General features: G+C 39.6%; 1 protein-coding gene across 18 annotated transcripts in view; it reads left to right on the forward strand.

Annotated features, from left to right (window-relative positions):
- Positions 1-17094, forward strand: part of PHLDB2 (pleckstrin homology like domain family B member 2) — a 240953-nt gene that overhangs the window by 172141 nt on the left and 51718 nt on the right. For all 18 annotated transcript variants that reach the window (XM_054480718.2, XM_063661609.1, XM_063661610.1 and 15 more), the window contains 3 exons: positions 5400-5783; positions 11187-11330; positions 12398-12535. In XM_054480718.2, coding sequence (XP_054336693.1) covers positions 5400-5783; positions 11187-11330; positions 12398-12535 — 666 coding nt within the window. The remainder of the gene's footprint in view (positions 1-5399; positions 5784-11186; positions 11331-12397; positions 12536-17094) is intronic.

Here is a 17094-nt window from a genome sequence, read left to right on the forward strand (position 1 = left end):
AGACTACAGGCGTGAGCCACCACATCCGGCTAATTTTTGCATTTTTTGTAGAGATGGGGTTTTGCCATAGTTTTTATTGAGACTTCATCACATAAGCATTACTGATTGATCAGTTTCCCACATGGTTAATTTCAGTCTCCAGCTTGACTGATAACCCATGATTGAAGGCCCCCACACTAAATCACATAATTGGTCTTTCTGGAGTGGCCAGCCTATACCCTAAGATCATCACATGTGGCCCACTCGACCCTAAACAAAGACACTGCGGTTGAGTATGACATAGATTATCTCCCAGAAGCCAATGGCAAAGGTCAGACCTCTCTTTGGGCAAAGACAAATTATTTATTACCCAATAAGTAACTGAGCTTTCTTTAGTAGGATCCCTGAGTCTCTCATCTGTAAGTTTTGGAAAACTGTTCTGCCTGGAATTGCACATGGTTTATTAGTCATAATGTAGAAGTCCATTAATAAAATTTAAAAAAAACTCCAAGGCTTAGATACAGGTCTTTCTTTCTTACACTCCAGGACTAGTGTGGGTTAAAAGAGGCCCTGCCCCACATTTCCTGATGGAGCCAACACCTGCAGCCAATCTGGAGAGCTACTCTGCCATGCTAGAGCAAGGCGTGTGATGAATCATGCCCTGGCTGTTGTTGATGCAGAAGTGATACACCTTGCTTTTCACACTTCATTGGCCGGTACAAGTCTGAGGGCCATATCCAGTTTGAGGGTGAGGAAGAGAGGAGCCATCTTACCCTGTGTCCAGAAAGAGGTGAACTGATTGTAATAGCCCGGTTACTACCCTCAAGGATTTATCTCTAAAACAGAGAGACCCATATAACAGACTTCAAGCCATTGCTTCTGTTTTCCCTCCTTTCTGTCATTACCTAATTGAAACATCAGGATTTGTACATGGAATCCTGGGAAGTCTGCATACCTGCTGTCAGCACCAGCTTTTCTCATTCCATCACTCACTTAGACCAGGGTTCCTGACTCTTGTGGTTTCCAAAACTTATTTTAGGGCTGTTGTAATCCCTAAGAGGAAGAAATGTGACCCATTTCTGTGCAAGTACCTCATCCCTCTTCCCCCAAAAGACCTCATCTCTCTAGCCACATACTAGTTGCTGATCTCTGAGCATACCATGATATGCCACAGCTCTATGCCTTTGCTTCTGTGGTGCTTTTATGGAAATGCCCTGCCCACCCCACTGTCCCAGTAGACCAGACAGACTCATATTTGTCCTTGAGGACTCAAATTTGTTTTTCTGTAATTTTTGTGTACTGTTTCCCCATCTATGAACTCATAGGTTGTCTATAAACTTCTGTTATCACTGCTTTTATAACTGATCACCTATTTGTGCCTCCTATTAAAGATTTGAGGGTAGAAATGCTGTGCTTTGCTATGTGCAGTGTCTCATGTGAGAGGCCAAGGTGAGAGGAAGATTGCTTGAGTCCAGGAGCTTGAGACCAGCCTGTGCAACATAGCAAGACGCCATCTTCCAAAAAATTAAAAAATTAGCTGGGCAAGGTTGCGTGCCTGGAGTCCCCGCTACTCTGGAGGCTGAGGTGGGAGGATCCCTTGAGCCCAGGAGATCGAGGCTTGCAGTGAGCTACGAGTGCACCACTGTGCTCCAGCCTGGGTGACACTGACAGACTTTGTCTCAGAAAAAAAGAAAAAAATTTTCATCTTGCCATCTTTTTTCATTTATGGATCCCCAGCACGTTACTAGACAATAAGTAAGTTAGTAGACCTTTGTTGAACTGAAGATTATGGAGACATTGAAGTCCTGGGGCTAATAGAAGAGAGAAGTCAAGTCACACCAGTTATAATAGGTCCTCCTAAAAAATAAAAAATCCCATTTCAACTAAATTATATCTAAAAATTAAATGTTGACCTTTTGTTTTAAGTAATACATGACCCAATATACTAGTTATAACAAAAGGTTTTTAGCAAAGATTACACCTGTGCTTAAGTGTCAGCAGTTGGTTTTCTGCATAATGTATGTATTTATGCAATATGTGCACCATCCTGTGACCTACACTGGTTGGTGTTAGTTACAAGGGCCCTGGATGGGTTTAGGAGATGGATGGTACCCTCTCCTGAGGGCTGTGAATCTGCAGTGGGAACAATGTCAGACACATTCCTCTGAAGATGGAAAAAAGCTCAGAGGTCAAAAAACATACCCCTAGCCCATCACCTTTTTTTCCCCTTTAACCTCTAAGTGAAAAATTGCACACAATTTTCTTTATGTGTACTTTCTAAAATCTTGTGTCTCCTTCAACACTTCCTTTGATATATGTGGGAGATAGAGATGAAGAAAAGGAGAAATGGGAAGGGCGAAAAAATAAAAAATATATGTAAAATAATTTTATTCAAGATGACCTACTTTCTAAATTCTTAGCACTGATATTTTGGAGCATTAAGGTATGTAGGCTCTGTACTTGGACTTTTCAAGAGAATGAACAGTAGATTGCTAGTTTGGAAAGGTGGATAGGATTTGGAAATCTCAGAGGGCAGCCAGCCTCTCGACTTATTAAATAGCAGGTTGTTAGGTGAAGCTTCAAAGAAAGTTTGGTTTTAAGTAGGGGGACAGACATCACAGTTTGCCAGGACCAATCCCAGTTTGCATTTGAAGTTCCAGCATAATTATTAACAGTGCCCACTTTGATTCTTAAGAGGTTCTGGTCTGGAATGGTCGTTCTGGATTTGGGTCATGCAGGTTGGAGGCTATTGGCATGATGAATGGGAAGGAAGAAGACTCCAGAGTGCAGAAGGCTGAAGGGAGAATTATCTTATGAGAGTAATTTCTGTTCAGAGTTTTCCGTAAAAGGCTTCCTGTAGTGCTTTCTGAAATGCCTTACAGACTTTCTTCTGACGCACCTTGGACATCAGTTTATTTTTCTTTGGTGCAGCTTTTATAGGGCCAGTGTGTCTCAGTGCAACCTGGTTTTCTTTTAAACTCGTGGGCAGTAGTGCTGCATGTGTCAGTGATTCAAACTTGGACAGATTGGCTGTGAATGGGGTGATAAGAATAGAGAGAAACACATACCAGTAGACCAAACTTCCTGTGCACAAGCCTTTGAATACCGCGTTTCACTGTCTGAAATAGCATTCATCTTAAGGCTGGGATCATTTATTCCCTTTGGAATTAAGCAATACCACTGCAGAAAAAGAAACTATTTTGGGAAGGCTATGTGGGAGGAATTTTTCTATGTATTCCAGGCTAGACAGAAATATCTTTCATGCTTTTGAACACCACACCTTACGTGCTTTTGAATACCACACCTTAGAGCCCAGGTAACTGGAAATGGACGCTTTCAGATAATCCCAAATATTTATGCCAAGGCTAGTGTATACATGTTATACTACAAAGATTAGGAAAGACTGAGTTTAGATGCTTCAACTTAATTACCTAAGTGGCAGAAAAAGAACTTTTCTTTAGAGATTTGCCTCTAATATAGATGCTGTTGAGAAGTAAAATGTAACATCTTGTGCCTCTCCCTCTCCTTACATATGCTCTTGGAGGTTGTTTTTGCATATGCCCATGTAGACTTTTCCAGATTGTTGGAGAAGTTTAAAATAAGGTAATGAAGGCTATGTCCCCCCTGCTTCCTCCCTATAAAGCTGAGGTGGGCAGGGCTTGGCAGCTGGTGGAAACTGAAGAGATAAATAAGTACCAGGGCTCCTGGATGGGTAGGGTGCAGAAGAGCCCAAGATGAGAGTGTGTAACTATGAGTGCCTGCCGTGGGACGAGGCCATGAGGACGGAGCTGCAGCTGGAGTCCAGAAGTTCAGGCAGTGAAAGGGAGGTGCGAACTTGTAGGAACTAGTTTATTAGTCCTTTCGATCAAGCTATTGCTCTTTTATTTTTTTGTTGGGGGATTACTTTAGAGGGCAAATGTAAGTCAGATACACCTTAAATATCTGTCTTGTCATTTGAGTAATGTATTTAATGGAACCTAAGGAGTTACGTTGGTCTGTTCCTATTTGACTTTTCTACTTGTTAATAGCATCAACTAATAAAGAGCTAATTGTCTTGTAAAGTTTGTCTTTACAAAGTAGCTGCAGTTGAAATGAGAACAGCAGTCCAGTGATACTTAATATTTTTCTGCTTTATTGCTGATAAGCAGCTTGGAAAATGTTTTTCTATGGAGAGCGTGTGAAGCCTCTTCTCAGTGTGGTAAATGTGATCACAATAGATGGTTTTTGTTTTTAGTTCTTTTTTCACTTTGGCCTTGGAATTAATGTGAAAGGTAAAGATGTTGAGATTTCCTACCTCAAGCAATGCTGTCTAGGTTTATGAGAAGCAGAGAAGCATTTTGTAAATTATATCCTGTTGCTCACAAACTATATAATTAACTTACTTACAGTTCAAAATAATAGATATCTGCCTGTTGCATGGGGAGTCCGGCAAGATTGCAGTGCTGTTATAGATATCAATGGCCTATGTATTGATTTTTAAAAAATAAATTTTATTTTCTAGCTAAATAATCAAAGATTTAATGACCTGTGAATTTGAGTTACATCGGTGTCTATCTGGACTTGATATGAAATGTTCTTCATTTTAGTGCAACATTCTATCTCTTTTATAATTTTAATTATATAAGAAATTAGTAGAGAAAGGCCTTTATATGGTGACCAGGCATTAAAAAGTTTTGAAAATGTTCAAAATTTTCAAGAAAAAAAAATTGAAGACATAGATAGATCTTTTAAATTAAAAGATTCAGTAAGTAGCTGTTTTTCTCTTTGTGTGTCTAGCACATAGTCTAACAGTAGGATAATATTTAGGAAGTTAGAGAATTAATTTTAAGCACAAGCATTAAGTCAGTAGTGATGAAAAGGCTAGATATTGTTGAAGATAGATAAGTAGAGGCTGGGAAGGAGGATAGATAGGAAATGGAGGTTTAAAAAAAAATGAGTTTGGTGCAATGGCATGTGCCTGTAATCTCAGCAACTTTTGGGAGGCTGAGGCAGGAGGATTACTGGAGCCCAGGAGTTAAAGTGAGCTGTGATTGTGCCACTGCACTCCAGCCTTTGGGACAGAGTAAGACCTTGTCTTTCTCCCTAACCCCACCCTTCAGAAACCTTGGAGAATTCATAAGTTATGAAAAGGCTTACTGACTGCTGATGTGTGCTAGGGCCAGCCCTGTGATATACCAATAAAGGGGGGAGAGTAGAAGCCAAAATTGAGTTTGGCAGGAAAGTTGGGCATTGTTAAACCCCATTTCACCTGGATCTTTAAATGCATCAGTCCAAGATTATGAAAATCATCACCAGCCAAGTGTTTGTGGGTTTATGTATGGAATGCAAGCACCAGTTGTCCCAGCCTCTTCAGTCTTTTTATTTGGAGTTGTGTTCATTCTCACAAACCCGCTGACCTCCCCCTCCTCTCTGTGTTCCAGGAGAGACAGCGTCTGGAGACCATCCTCAGTCTCTGTGCTGAATACACAAAGCCTGACAGTTGCTTATCTACTGGGACCACCGTGGAAGATGTGCAGAAAATCAACAAGGAGCTTGAGAAGCTGCAGCTCTCTGATGAGGAGTCTGTGTTTGAAGAAGCCCTCATGAGCCCTGACACAAGATACAGGTGCCACCGGAAAGACTCCCTCCCTGATGCAGACTTGGCAAGCTGTGGGAGTCTCAGTCAGAGCAGTGCCAGCTTCTTTACCCCCAGGAGCTCCAGGAATGATGAACTACTCAGCGACCTCACCCGGACTCCTCCACCACCATCCTCCACCTTTCCGAAAGCTTCCAGCGAGTCCTCTTATCTAAGCATCCTACCAAAGGTAACGTTGGCCCAGCAAAGATACTAGGATTTAAGGTCTAGGGCTGTGCATATGCTTTGGCATGGAAACTGATGATTTTATCATGCTAATTATCCAGGATGTTTTCAGTGAAGTTTCAATTTAAGAGGGCATTAGCTGAGCAAGGTGCAGCAAATTAGGGTGTTTACTGTGAAGTAACAAATTTGCACTGTAAAAAAGGTAGCAGCACAGAAGAGTAGAAAGAAAGCACATTTCTCTTCTCCCTGCACCCTTTCAGGTTGTACACCTGAGTGATAAGCAGGTGTAAAACTGGTGCTAAAATTGTCTTACCTGCCTTCCTAATATTTTCTGTGTATATATGGCTATCTGTTATAGGCATAGACAGACAGACACACACATAGTGTTCTATACTTTTTTTCCCTCACTAAATGCTTTGGGCATCTTTGCATATTAGTATACACAGCTCTACCTCATTCTTTTTAATGACCAATTGCTCTTCTTTTGTTTGCAACTACCATTTATTTTCAGGGTTTTTTTTTTGCTAACAAAATCCATATGCAGCAAATATTGTAGCATATATATATTTGCACAATTCTGCAAATGTGTCTGTGGGATCACTTACTAAAAGTAGAATTGCTGGGTCAAAGAGTTTGTGTATTTTTCACTTTACTCAATATTTCCAAATCGTACTTCTAAAAGACCATATTAAAAAAAGAGTCTATATATCCAGGTGACACTTTGACTAAGTTTATATGTGCATATAAACACAAGTGTTCTCCATATAAACACAAGTGTTCTCCATACACTTGCCAAGGTTGCGTATTGTCAAAATTTTTCAATTAGCCAAACTGATAGAAGTTTAATTTGCTTTTCTTTAATTATGCATCAAGTTGGGGATCTTTTCATATTTTTAGTTATTATTTGTATTTTTTGACCCACTTATTCAAGTTCTTCACCCATTTTTTAAATTATTTTATTTTTCTTATGTTTTACTGAGTAGTAAGAGCTATTTGTGGTAAGCAGGTTAGCCTTTTATCATAACCAGTGTTTATTTTGACTTTATTTATATTTTTTGGACATATAGGAGTTTAAGATTTATTGGTACTCATAAGTACTATTTAGTCTTCTGGTTGTATGTTGGTTTAAAATTGTCATCCTTTTGAGGATTTGTTAAATGGAGTTTAAGGAAAAATCTTTTTAAATTTTTTTTTCTTTTTCATTTTGTACAGGACTTAGAACCCCAAAATCTTTTGTTATTGTTTTTTTCACACAGGTTAAGAATTTTTTTCTACAACAATTTAGGTTTTAAATTTCTCCAAAAATTATTTGAAGGAGGTTACAATGAAAGATATAAATTTTATTGGACTAAAATTAGAATAACAAAAACAGTAAATAGGAGGAAAAAGCAGATACCATATTCACAAGGTGGATTTACTTATTTAGGAATAAGTAGGATTAATGTATTGATTTGCTTAATTGATGCTTACTATTAAGTTCAACTGTGAGATTCTTTAGTTAATCTTTTGTTATAAGAGAAGGACACATTGACTCTTTAAGAGAAAGATACTGTCATGGTACTAAATTCTGGCAGTAATTTATCACATGGGCATTATTCAGGGGAGTTTGTGTGTTTGTTTAGCTACAGCAAGACTTTTACACTGAATGTTCCTAGTCAGAAATCATTATCTACCTAGTGAGTTTTTCCATCATACACATCAGGACTTTGGACTGTTGAATACATGTTGGACATCAATCCCTTCTTTTTTCTTTCTTTCTTTTTTTTTGAGACAGAATCTTGCTCTGTCACCCAGGCTGGAGTGCAGTGGTGCAATCTAGGCTCACTGCAACCTCTGCCTTCCGGGTTCAAGTGAATCTCCTGCCTCAGCCTCCCAAGCAGTGGTGACTACAGGCACACGCCACCATGCCTGACTAATTTTTTATTTTTAGTAGAGACAAGGTTTCACCATGTTGGCTAGGCCAGTCTTGAACTCCTGACCTCAAGTGATCCACCTGCCTCGGCCTCCCAAAGTGCTGGGATGACAAGGGTGCGCCACTGAGCCCTACCCATCCCTTCTTTTTGCTATAGTGACCATGTTTACCTTACTAATTCTCAATGGAGAGTAATTCTGAACAGGACATCTGTTTCTGTGGGCAGAGAGTTGCAATGGTTAGAAACCGGGATAGGGAAGAAAGTAGGGGCAGGGAGGAATCAAAAGTTGTTGTTGTTCAGGCACAGTAAATGACCCATCACTTGAAAAGTTGAGCTGTTGTCATCAGCCATTGGGCTTCCTTAGAAACCTTTTGCTTCCTTTTGATCTTAAATCTTTTCACATATCTTCCTTTATGGAGATCTGCCAGTTTTTTGTTAAAAACATAAAGCTGTGTGCTGTCTCTAAAGACTATCTTTTGGGAGACAGGTTTCCTCCTGGAGAGGGCTATGACAAGAATGCTGTTGGTGTGTACACGAGCAGATCTTGGCAGATGTTTTTAATTGCTCAAGCATGTAATTTTGGAATAGGAGGCCTCTGAAGCTTAATGCAGCATCTATTGTTGCAAGAGAGGTAAGATTCTGCATCCTTTAGAGGCAGGAAACATCAAGGACACCCAGGTTACCACACAGCAGTGTAGAAAGAGTACAAGTGAGCGGAGCTGATGGGTTCCAAGAAACACATTTTTTTTATGTATTACTTTCTGAAGGTGGACATATATTACCTTGAGACAGCAGTTATAAAATTCTTTAAAAATAACCTTCCTATTTGTTTTGCATGCTCTTTCTCTTCAATTAATTTCCATACTGGATTATTTGCCTAACAAAGTACAATGTTAATAATCGATTTAGGGATAAATGGAGAAGAGAGGAATGTGAAAAACACTGTAAGTTGACTTAACTATACAAAACGATCTTAATGATATTTAGGAAACCTGAGAGTTACCAGTCAAGAACTTGCTTTATGTAACACTTACAGATGCAGATGACTTTGGAAATATACTAATTTTAGTTGGCCTTTGTGAACCACCTCCTGAGGTAAAAGTTGTCTGGAAAGTGGCTCATCTTTCTCCTTTTGAGTCCCTTGCACACCTCTCTCCTTTGGCTGCAAAAGCGTTTTAAGAAGAAATCTGTGAAAAAGGGGCAAGCAGAAAGTGTCTTTTCCCCTATCATCTCTCCCCTTTCCTGTGTGGATCAAGTTTCCCCAAAGATAACATATTAGAGGATGCACATACACACGTAATGTGCTTATTAAAACATGTCACTGTTAGTAGATTCCTGTCCATTACTGGAAAAAAAATTCCCAGAGAAATTAAAATAAAGGGCATATGTTTAAAATTACAATGTTCTCTGTCACTGTAAAACTTAAAGCTACTCAGTGGCTACCACACCTTGGCTTTCTATTTGGTTTTCTTTATTTGGTTAATAAATGAGATTACATTGTCCTCACCCCATTCTATCATAAAGTGTTCGGTTTTAGAATGCTTCCTGGAGATTTTGCTTCTTATAAATAACTTAGAAAAAAACCACAAACATTTCCTAGATGGCATTTATTGCTATAAACAGACTCTTAAGTTGTCTATTATTAAATATATCTATTGTGATAAACTTTCTAAAAACTTTGAATTATGCAGATGATTCCTAGTATTAACCATCTTTACCCCCTACTTGCTTATAAAGTTTGGAGTTTTACAGATTGTTCTGTTGTTTTGTATTTTTCTTAATGCCTTGCTTCCACCTGTGAAAGAGATATTTTTAAGCCATTTTGGAAGTAGAAACCTAATATGTAATCTTGACCCAACAGGATACTGCCCTTGGTGAGGCTTTCCTGCTAGGATTACTCACAGTGATTCTGGAATGCCATTTCACTGTTACAGGCATTCCTCATGGCTTAAAACAGGCACCTTAGTATTAGGACAATGAGCTTTATTGTCTGTGATAAAAAGGTCAACAGTTGTTTTATTAGTTGATAAGATATTTCATGTAAGATGACAATTAAAGAGCTAAATGTCAAAGCTTGGAAGAGCTGCTTACCTTCATCCTAACAAACCTGAGGTACTAAATGCTGAATCGTTGAATCACTTTAAAAAGCTACAAAGTAGAGTAAAGAATAAAGAATATAAATATGAATAAAGAGTACAGAATATGACATGACGGATGGCTTCTTAAATGTATTATCAGGATTGTCAAATAAATTTAGTGAACCTAGTGAAATATACTCAACTTGATGGGGTTTTTTTGGGGGTTAATTTGAAGTTTTTTTTTTAATAATTAGTGACAAATATTCAATAATTTACTCAACTGGGCTGCTGTTTTCAATTTTCATTTGTGAAACTGTATAATTATTGACTTGCTGTTCCAAAAAAATTACTTCTTTTTCAAAAAGGGATAATTTAAATAAATAATACATTCATACTGACATATAGTATATATAGAAAGATTGGTCTCTACCAGGTGATATCCAAGATAACTAACCGGAAATTCTAGAAAGAAGAAGCTATTTGTAATTCACTCCATTCTCTTCTTGAAGAATAAACAGTCACATTTTGACTGTGTGTGTGATCTACAATATTGCCTTCTTCCCTGGGCATCTGTCATAGCTCCATTCAGGAGTGTAACTATGCACTCTGTCACTTAATTTGTTTCTTGACTTTCTTATTTCTTGCCGATGAACCAGTTTTTCCATGAAATAATTTTATGAATGGTGGCCAGTGTCCTGTTTTAGGGAGTGTCTTAGATGCTATATAGCAAGAAGGTCTATAGGACAAAGAGAGGAAATAGTGCACTAACACAAAAGTGAAGCATCAATTAATTTAATACTGAGTGTGTAGTTTTAAATAATTTTATGGCTCCCCAAAGTGATGTGCCCTTGCTTTTCTAACTTGTGTTGAGAAGGAAATACATAAGCATGAATGCTCATTTGCAGATAACCCTAGCAGCAAGACCCAACAGTATGCCTAGAGATTCAAGAGGCTTTTGTAGGAGATGTCCTCACCTGGAAGATGGGAGAGAATATTGTGCTTGTAATGACCATAGCATCATGCCCAAGAGATCCCTGAGGAAGATGCCACAAGTCTTCTGTCAGTTCTAGTTCTCTGTTATGCTGAACTTTCTCTATAACCTTGGAGAAGTCATCTCAATCTCTACATACCACACCTTTCTTACCTGTGTAATCTCTTAGTTCTTTTAGCTTCAAAACGATATGAATTGGTGAACTGAAGTTGGTTTGTCTGAACTCTCCTGAGAGCCTAACTGCCAAGGATGGCATAATGTGGGAAAAACACATCAGAGCTCCAAGCGTGCAATTGCAGGGATGCCTTTAAAATCTACATGGGCGTGGAGACTGTGAAACACTAGACCTGTGGGTGGTTTACAAGTCAAGTTGGGAAATTCTAGAACTGAAGTGAATAATCCATTTCTGTATTGATTAATTGCAGACCCCAGAGGGTATAAGTGAAGAACAGAGATCTCAGGAGTTGGCTGCAATGGAAGAAACCCGGATAGTCATTCTGAACAACCTCGAGGAACTTAAGCAAAAAATCAAAGACATAAATGATCAGATGGATGAATCTTTCAGAGAGGTAAACTTTTTTCCCTTTTCCCTTTTTTCTTTCTTTCCTTTAGCTTAAAAATATTGCTGCTCATTCAGGCACAGGCTTTGGAGGTCAGAATACATAGATGTCAACATAAGCAAACATTTATTCAGTGGGTTCCCTGTGTAGAGTGAAAATACCCTTTTTCTACATTCCTTTTTTCTTTCTTTTTTTTTCCAACCAGATGAGATAAACATATTAAGCCCTCTTTAATGCACTTTATGAATCTTCAACCAACTTTGTCTAAACTAGTATGTGCTTTCTGACCTAACAGAGGATCTATCAGCTGAGGTGCCCTGTATTTAGATTTCAAGGTCAAATTCAGCAAATGTTTTCTGAACATGCTTTACTGTGAGTTGGATATCACATTGGCACCATGATGAAATTCACACACTGATCAAAAATCGATCCAGGTTTCTAGAGGTTTGGAAACCAGGGGGGAGCAGACAGAACACATATTGCATAACCACAGTAGAAGACAGTGGCAAATTTTATGTTACCCCCATGGCATGAGAAGGGGCGTGTAATTCTGCCTAGGGAAGATCTGTGTGTCTGTCCTTACAGATGATACCAATAGGCCCTTAAGTGGTTAGGGGACTGCTCACCTGTTGTCTTGCGTAGAGACGCTGGAAGCCCCTCCTGCTGGCATTGCGAGGAATGCAGAGCTCACATGCTGGGCTCGGGTAACTTTCTCTTCCCGTGCTCTAGGGACAAAGAAAGAAAGACATAGCTGCTCCCATGGTGGTTTGTGCTTGATCTTGAGCTGAAGCAAATAGGGAAAATATCCTTGAGAAGTGAGCAGAAGAGGGGTTATAGTAGAAAAGTTAAGTGATAAGATAGCTAGTTTTTTTAGTGAATATATTCTAGGTTCTCTAGCTTGCTTATGTGGGAATACTGATTTCACATGGGCTGTCTGGAGTGTTCCCAGGCACCCGATCTGGCTGCTACAGTATTACTTTTGGAAATTTGTAGCTGTTGCAAATGTATCTCTAGGGTGGTCAGTTGAGAATATCCCCAAAGGTGAAACACTTCTGAGCTTTGGTTTGTGTCCTTAGTTGGATATGGAATGTGCTCTTTTGGATGGAGAACAGAAATCTGAAACAACTGAACTTATGAAGGAGAAGGAGATTTTGGATCATCTAAACCGGAAAATAGCTGAACTGGAAAAGAACATTGTTGGTGAAAAGACCAAGGTAAAAGAAAATTATATTTCAATGCAGTTTTTATGGGCAAAGTGGTGGTCCTGATTGATTGAATTTAAATGTTGAATGGATTACTGTGGTTTTGGATTTGTGTGTCATGTTCCTGGAGACAGTGACACTAGAGAAAAATCCTAAGATCATACATTGTCAGAAACTAAGAACTGCCAGGTACTGGGCAGCTGATGCTGAGAAAGCAGTGTCCATATAATTTGTGAGCTGATATTCCTGGCAGCTTTATCCTACTTGAGATGAGTGAGTTATTTGTTGGCTTTTTTTCATTGGCCTTTCTGCTTTTCTGATTCCATTGTGTTTTTTAAGTAATTTTTTTAGTATACTGAAGTTCTTTACCACTGCTGCCCTGTAGGGATGGCTTAAGCAAATTCAAATAGGGTTGCCTCATTTCTTTTCATTTTCCTGTTTATTAAACAGATGAATGAGAACCACTCATCTCACCTGCTTTGCCTTGCTATTGTTTTCAGTGCAAGTGCACTGCTTTTTGACAAATGTATTGAAGTTTCTAAAATTTTCTTCTGGGGGTAGTCTTCACACACTGCCAAGAGAAAGCTATCTGGGAAACACAGTTGACACTTATCTTGGAAAAGGTTCTGTGTGTACATTTTGGATCACAACCTGAATGGTGGCTGATATCTGAAAAATCACTTGCAGATTTTAGAATTCAGGATGGTAGTTGGGTTTGTCTGTTTATGTGTTTTTTTCCTCTGGGAAATATACATTACTCTCCTCTCCCATTCTGAGTTAGTTAGAGCAGAACTAAAAATAAAATTCCAATAAAACTGAAAATAAAATTCCAATTTGAGAAAGAAAAAGCAAATAAGCTTTAACACATTCTTCCTTACTCAACGTGTTCTCCACTAAGCTGAGAAAAAGAAACATTTTTTAGTTTGAGTAAGTTCTAGTGGTAATGTGTAGAAAGAATTTCTGCTGAACGTGACTTCCTTTTTAGGCTCTTATTTGTTTAAGACCTATAAATAAGGGCATTTGTTCTTGGTGCCAGAGAATGAGCTCAAAATGATAGGTCAGAAATAAAAGTCAAATTAAATGCTACACATCAATTTCTTGGTTACCAGCATGTCAGAATTAAACTGCACAGGCTTTTCATATTAAATTTTATGTATGTTCATTCTGCCCCCAGACTTTTTTTTTCTTTGAGACGGAGTCTCACTCTGTCACCCAGGCTGGAGTGCAGTGGCGCAATCTCGGCTCACTGCAAGCTCTGCCTTCCGGGTTCACGCCATTCTCCTGCCTCAGCCTCCCGAGCAGCTGGGACTACAGGCGCCCGCCACCACGCCTGGCTAATTTTTTATATTTTTAGTAGAGACGGGGTTTCACCATGTTAGCCAGGATGATCTCGATCTCCTGACCTCGTGATCCGCCCACCTCGGCCTCCCAAAGTGCTGGGATTACAGGCGTGAGCCACCGTGCCCGGCCCAAACTTTTAAGTAGTATTTGGGTAGTGGGTGTATTTTTCTTAAAAGGCCAAAATGAAGTCAAAGAGTTGACTGTCTTAAGTCTGCAGTACTGAAGGATTCAGCTAATTGTTATGCTTTTCAAAGATTCTGCAAGAAGCCTTCATTGGAGGCATCAGATGTCTTGTGTTAATATTTTATTATCAAGTAAATATTAATTAAATTAAGTAATAGTAGAGTAGTTTTATTGCTATTTATGTCATATTGGAAAACTCGTGCAACATAGGAATTGGGTATCATGTTCCTTGTGAACCCTCCTGCCATCCTAATCCATGTAGTTATTTATTTTGTGTATCTCACATATGGCATGGCCTGCAAATTCTATTTGTGTATTTCTCATTAATATCAGATTCTACACAAAAGTGAAGCAAGTTGAGCCAATGTTAAATCTCACTTCCCAGGGAAAGTTATCTTATACTGTCAAGGTGGAATTCTCAGGTGGAATTCTAGGAACACGGGCAGAAACAAGCAAGGAAGCTACCTCCATCCTTCCTAATATTGTTTTGATGGCTTGACAGAGGCTATGCACCGGAGAGGGGACTACAGGGGCTTGATGCGTAGGACCAGCTCATACAGCTATGAGGGAATTAGTTGGTCTTAGAAGGTAGGATTATTGTCTGTCATTACATCATGTGAAAAATGGCAGAAACTGGCTTGGGGTGAGGAACTCCAGAAGAGGATGTGGGAAGTGGAAACAAAGACTGGTCTAGATGATGTTACTATGTATTCTTGACAACTAAACTCAAAGAGAGACTCAACACAGCTTGGCAAAAGCATTATTATGTTTCTTAAATAAATTTATTCCACCATTTAATGACACAGCTATTTCATACACTCTGTTCATACTCCTGGCCCACTTTCATCCCTCTGGCTCAGAGATCATCTTACCACAGAGAAATTAGAAGCATCCCATCTTCTCACAATGAAGGTGGGGTTCCCTCCTTCCATCAAAGACCAGTCCCTTTGGATGTGCTCTGGGTGTCATCCTATCCCACCTTCTTGAGGTCTTCAGTCTTTCTGCACCCTCACCCCCTGGGGGCAGTTTCTCCCTCTTTACTGTCAGCATGCCAATATTATTATTTTAAAAATAAATTACTACTTTATTGATTAACAATAAACTACTACCTTATCTCTCTTCTCTTCATCACAGCTAAACTTATTAAACAATTTTCTGGGTATACTGTGTCTCCTTTTCTTCATTTTCCAATTAAACATTCTTTCCACTCCAGTTGGCTTAGACCTCTACTCCTCCATCAGATTTTCTCCTGTTAAGACTACTAAAGACCTCGGTGCTGCCCAGCCTGCTGGGTGCTTTTCAGTCCCCTCATGATCAGACTCCTGAGCAGTATTCAGTACAGGGGACAGCTCTTTTCTTGGCGCTTCTTCACTGTCTCCCTTTTCTCTGCCTCTGTGTACCACAATCTTCTGGTTTTCCATCCATTTCTCTTACCTCTTTCTCACTCTTTATCTCTCATCTGAACTCAGTTCTCTTTTACCCTCATGTCCTTCTATAGCTATGGCTTCAAATAACTTGTATATGCTGGTGACATCATAGGGATTTCTCTAGTTCTTAACCCTTTTTGGAATTCTGACTCATATCCTGTGCCTACCTGACATCCCCACTTGGATATTTCATGGGTATTTCCAATTGAACACACCCATAACTGAACTCTTGATCTTATCTTTTCCCTTGCCTTCTACCCTCCACCCTCCATCCTCCAGTTTTTCCAACCAGGAAATTGCATCTCTATTCACCTATATGTTCAACAGAAACCTGGAAATTGATCTTGACACGTCTTTCCTTATCATCCCTACATTCAGTTGATTACCAGCTTATTTCTCGATTACTTCAACATCTCTGCATCTCCACTAACAGCGTTCTCTTCTCTATTATGAAAATCTCTTATTTAGTCTACTTCCGCTTGCTTTCCTTCAACCCATTCTCTTCACAGCAGCCAATGCAATTAAAAAGAAGAAATTAGACCGTATTACTGTGGTTTGTATCACACTGTACTTGACTATGCGTCCAAATTCCTTAGTGTGATCTGTCAGCAGCCTTTCTGTCAGTCACCACCCTCCCATTCTTCACAGCACTCTCACAGTCACCTTCCTTTCTATCTTTCTATTTGTTAAAAGATTCATCCTCCCCCAACCCCAGTCCTTTGCAGATACTGTTTTCCCCTACCTGGAATTCCCTTCCTCATATTCCATGCCTCATTGATTCTGTCTTTCAGGGCTCAAGATCAGTATTGGTTTTTCAGAAAAGCCCTCCTAGACCTTTCCAGTTCAGGTTAGATTTTCCCTGTTGTTCTTTTTACAGATAAACATTTTATAATTGATGTTTGTTTTGAGCCTACTAGACATTTATGTCCCACTCTAGCCTGTGAAATAGAGGAGGGCACTAGGGCACTGTGATCCACTGTTTATCCAGCCCATAGCATGTGCCAGGATACTGCGCAGTGTGCTTGCAAATATTGTTGTTGGATTTTCCTGCTAATGGCTAGTCCAGGCTGGGCCTTAGCAAAACACTGAGCCAAACACCTGCCAAAGAGCTACGTGCAGCCAAGTTTCAGGACAGCTGGGCTGGGCTGCCTGTGTGCACATGCCAGGAGGCCTGTAGTCACACGGCCCATCATGCCAAAGCGTAAGACAGAAGGAGGAAGTGGCCTTTCCCCTTAGGGATCGTGTTTCCTTTTCCATACACCTGTTGCTGTGGTCAGATATAAACCATGGAATGAGAAAAGCAAAACCTGAAAAGATATCTCTGCTGGGCAAGCTCCGATTCAGATGTTGATAGTACATCCTGTAAGCCTGGCTCTAGAATTTTGGAGACAAGGCCGGAGCCATAGAAAAAAGGTTTAATAATACCTCAGAATGCCTCCCCGTTCAAACCTTTTATTTTTTATTTTTTTTGGGATGGAGTCTCTCTCTGTTGCGCAGGCTGGAGTGCAGTGGCTTAATATTGGCTCACTGCAACCTCCTCCTCCCAGGTTCAAGTGATTCTCCTGCCTCAGCCTCCCGAGTAGTTGGGATTACAGGCTCCCACGTCCACACTCAGCTAAT

Source organism: Pongo pygmaeus, chromosome 2 (genome assembly GCF_028885625.2).
Source record: "Pongo pygmaeus isolate AG05252 chromosome 2, NHGRI_mPonPyg2-v2.0_pri, whole genome shotgun sequence".
Classification (NCBI taxonomy): domain Eukaryota; kingdom Metazoa; phylum Chordata; class Mammalia; order Primates; family Hominidae; genus Pongo; species Pongo pygmaeus.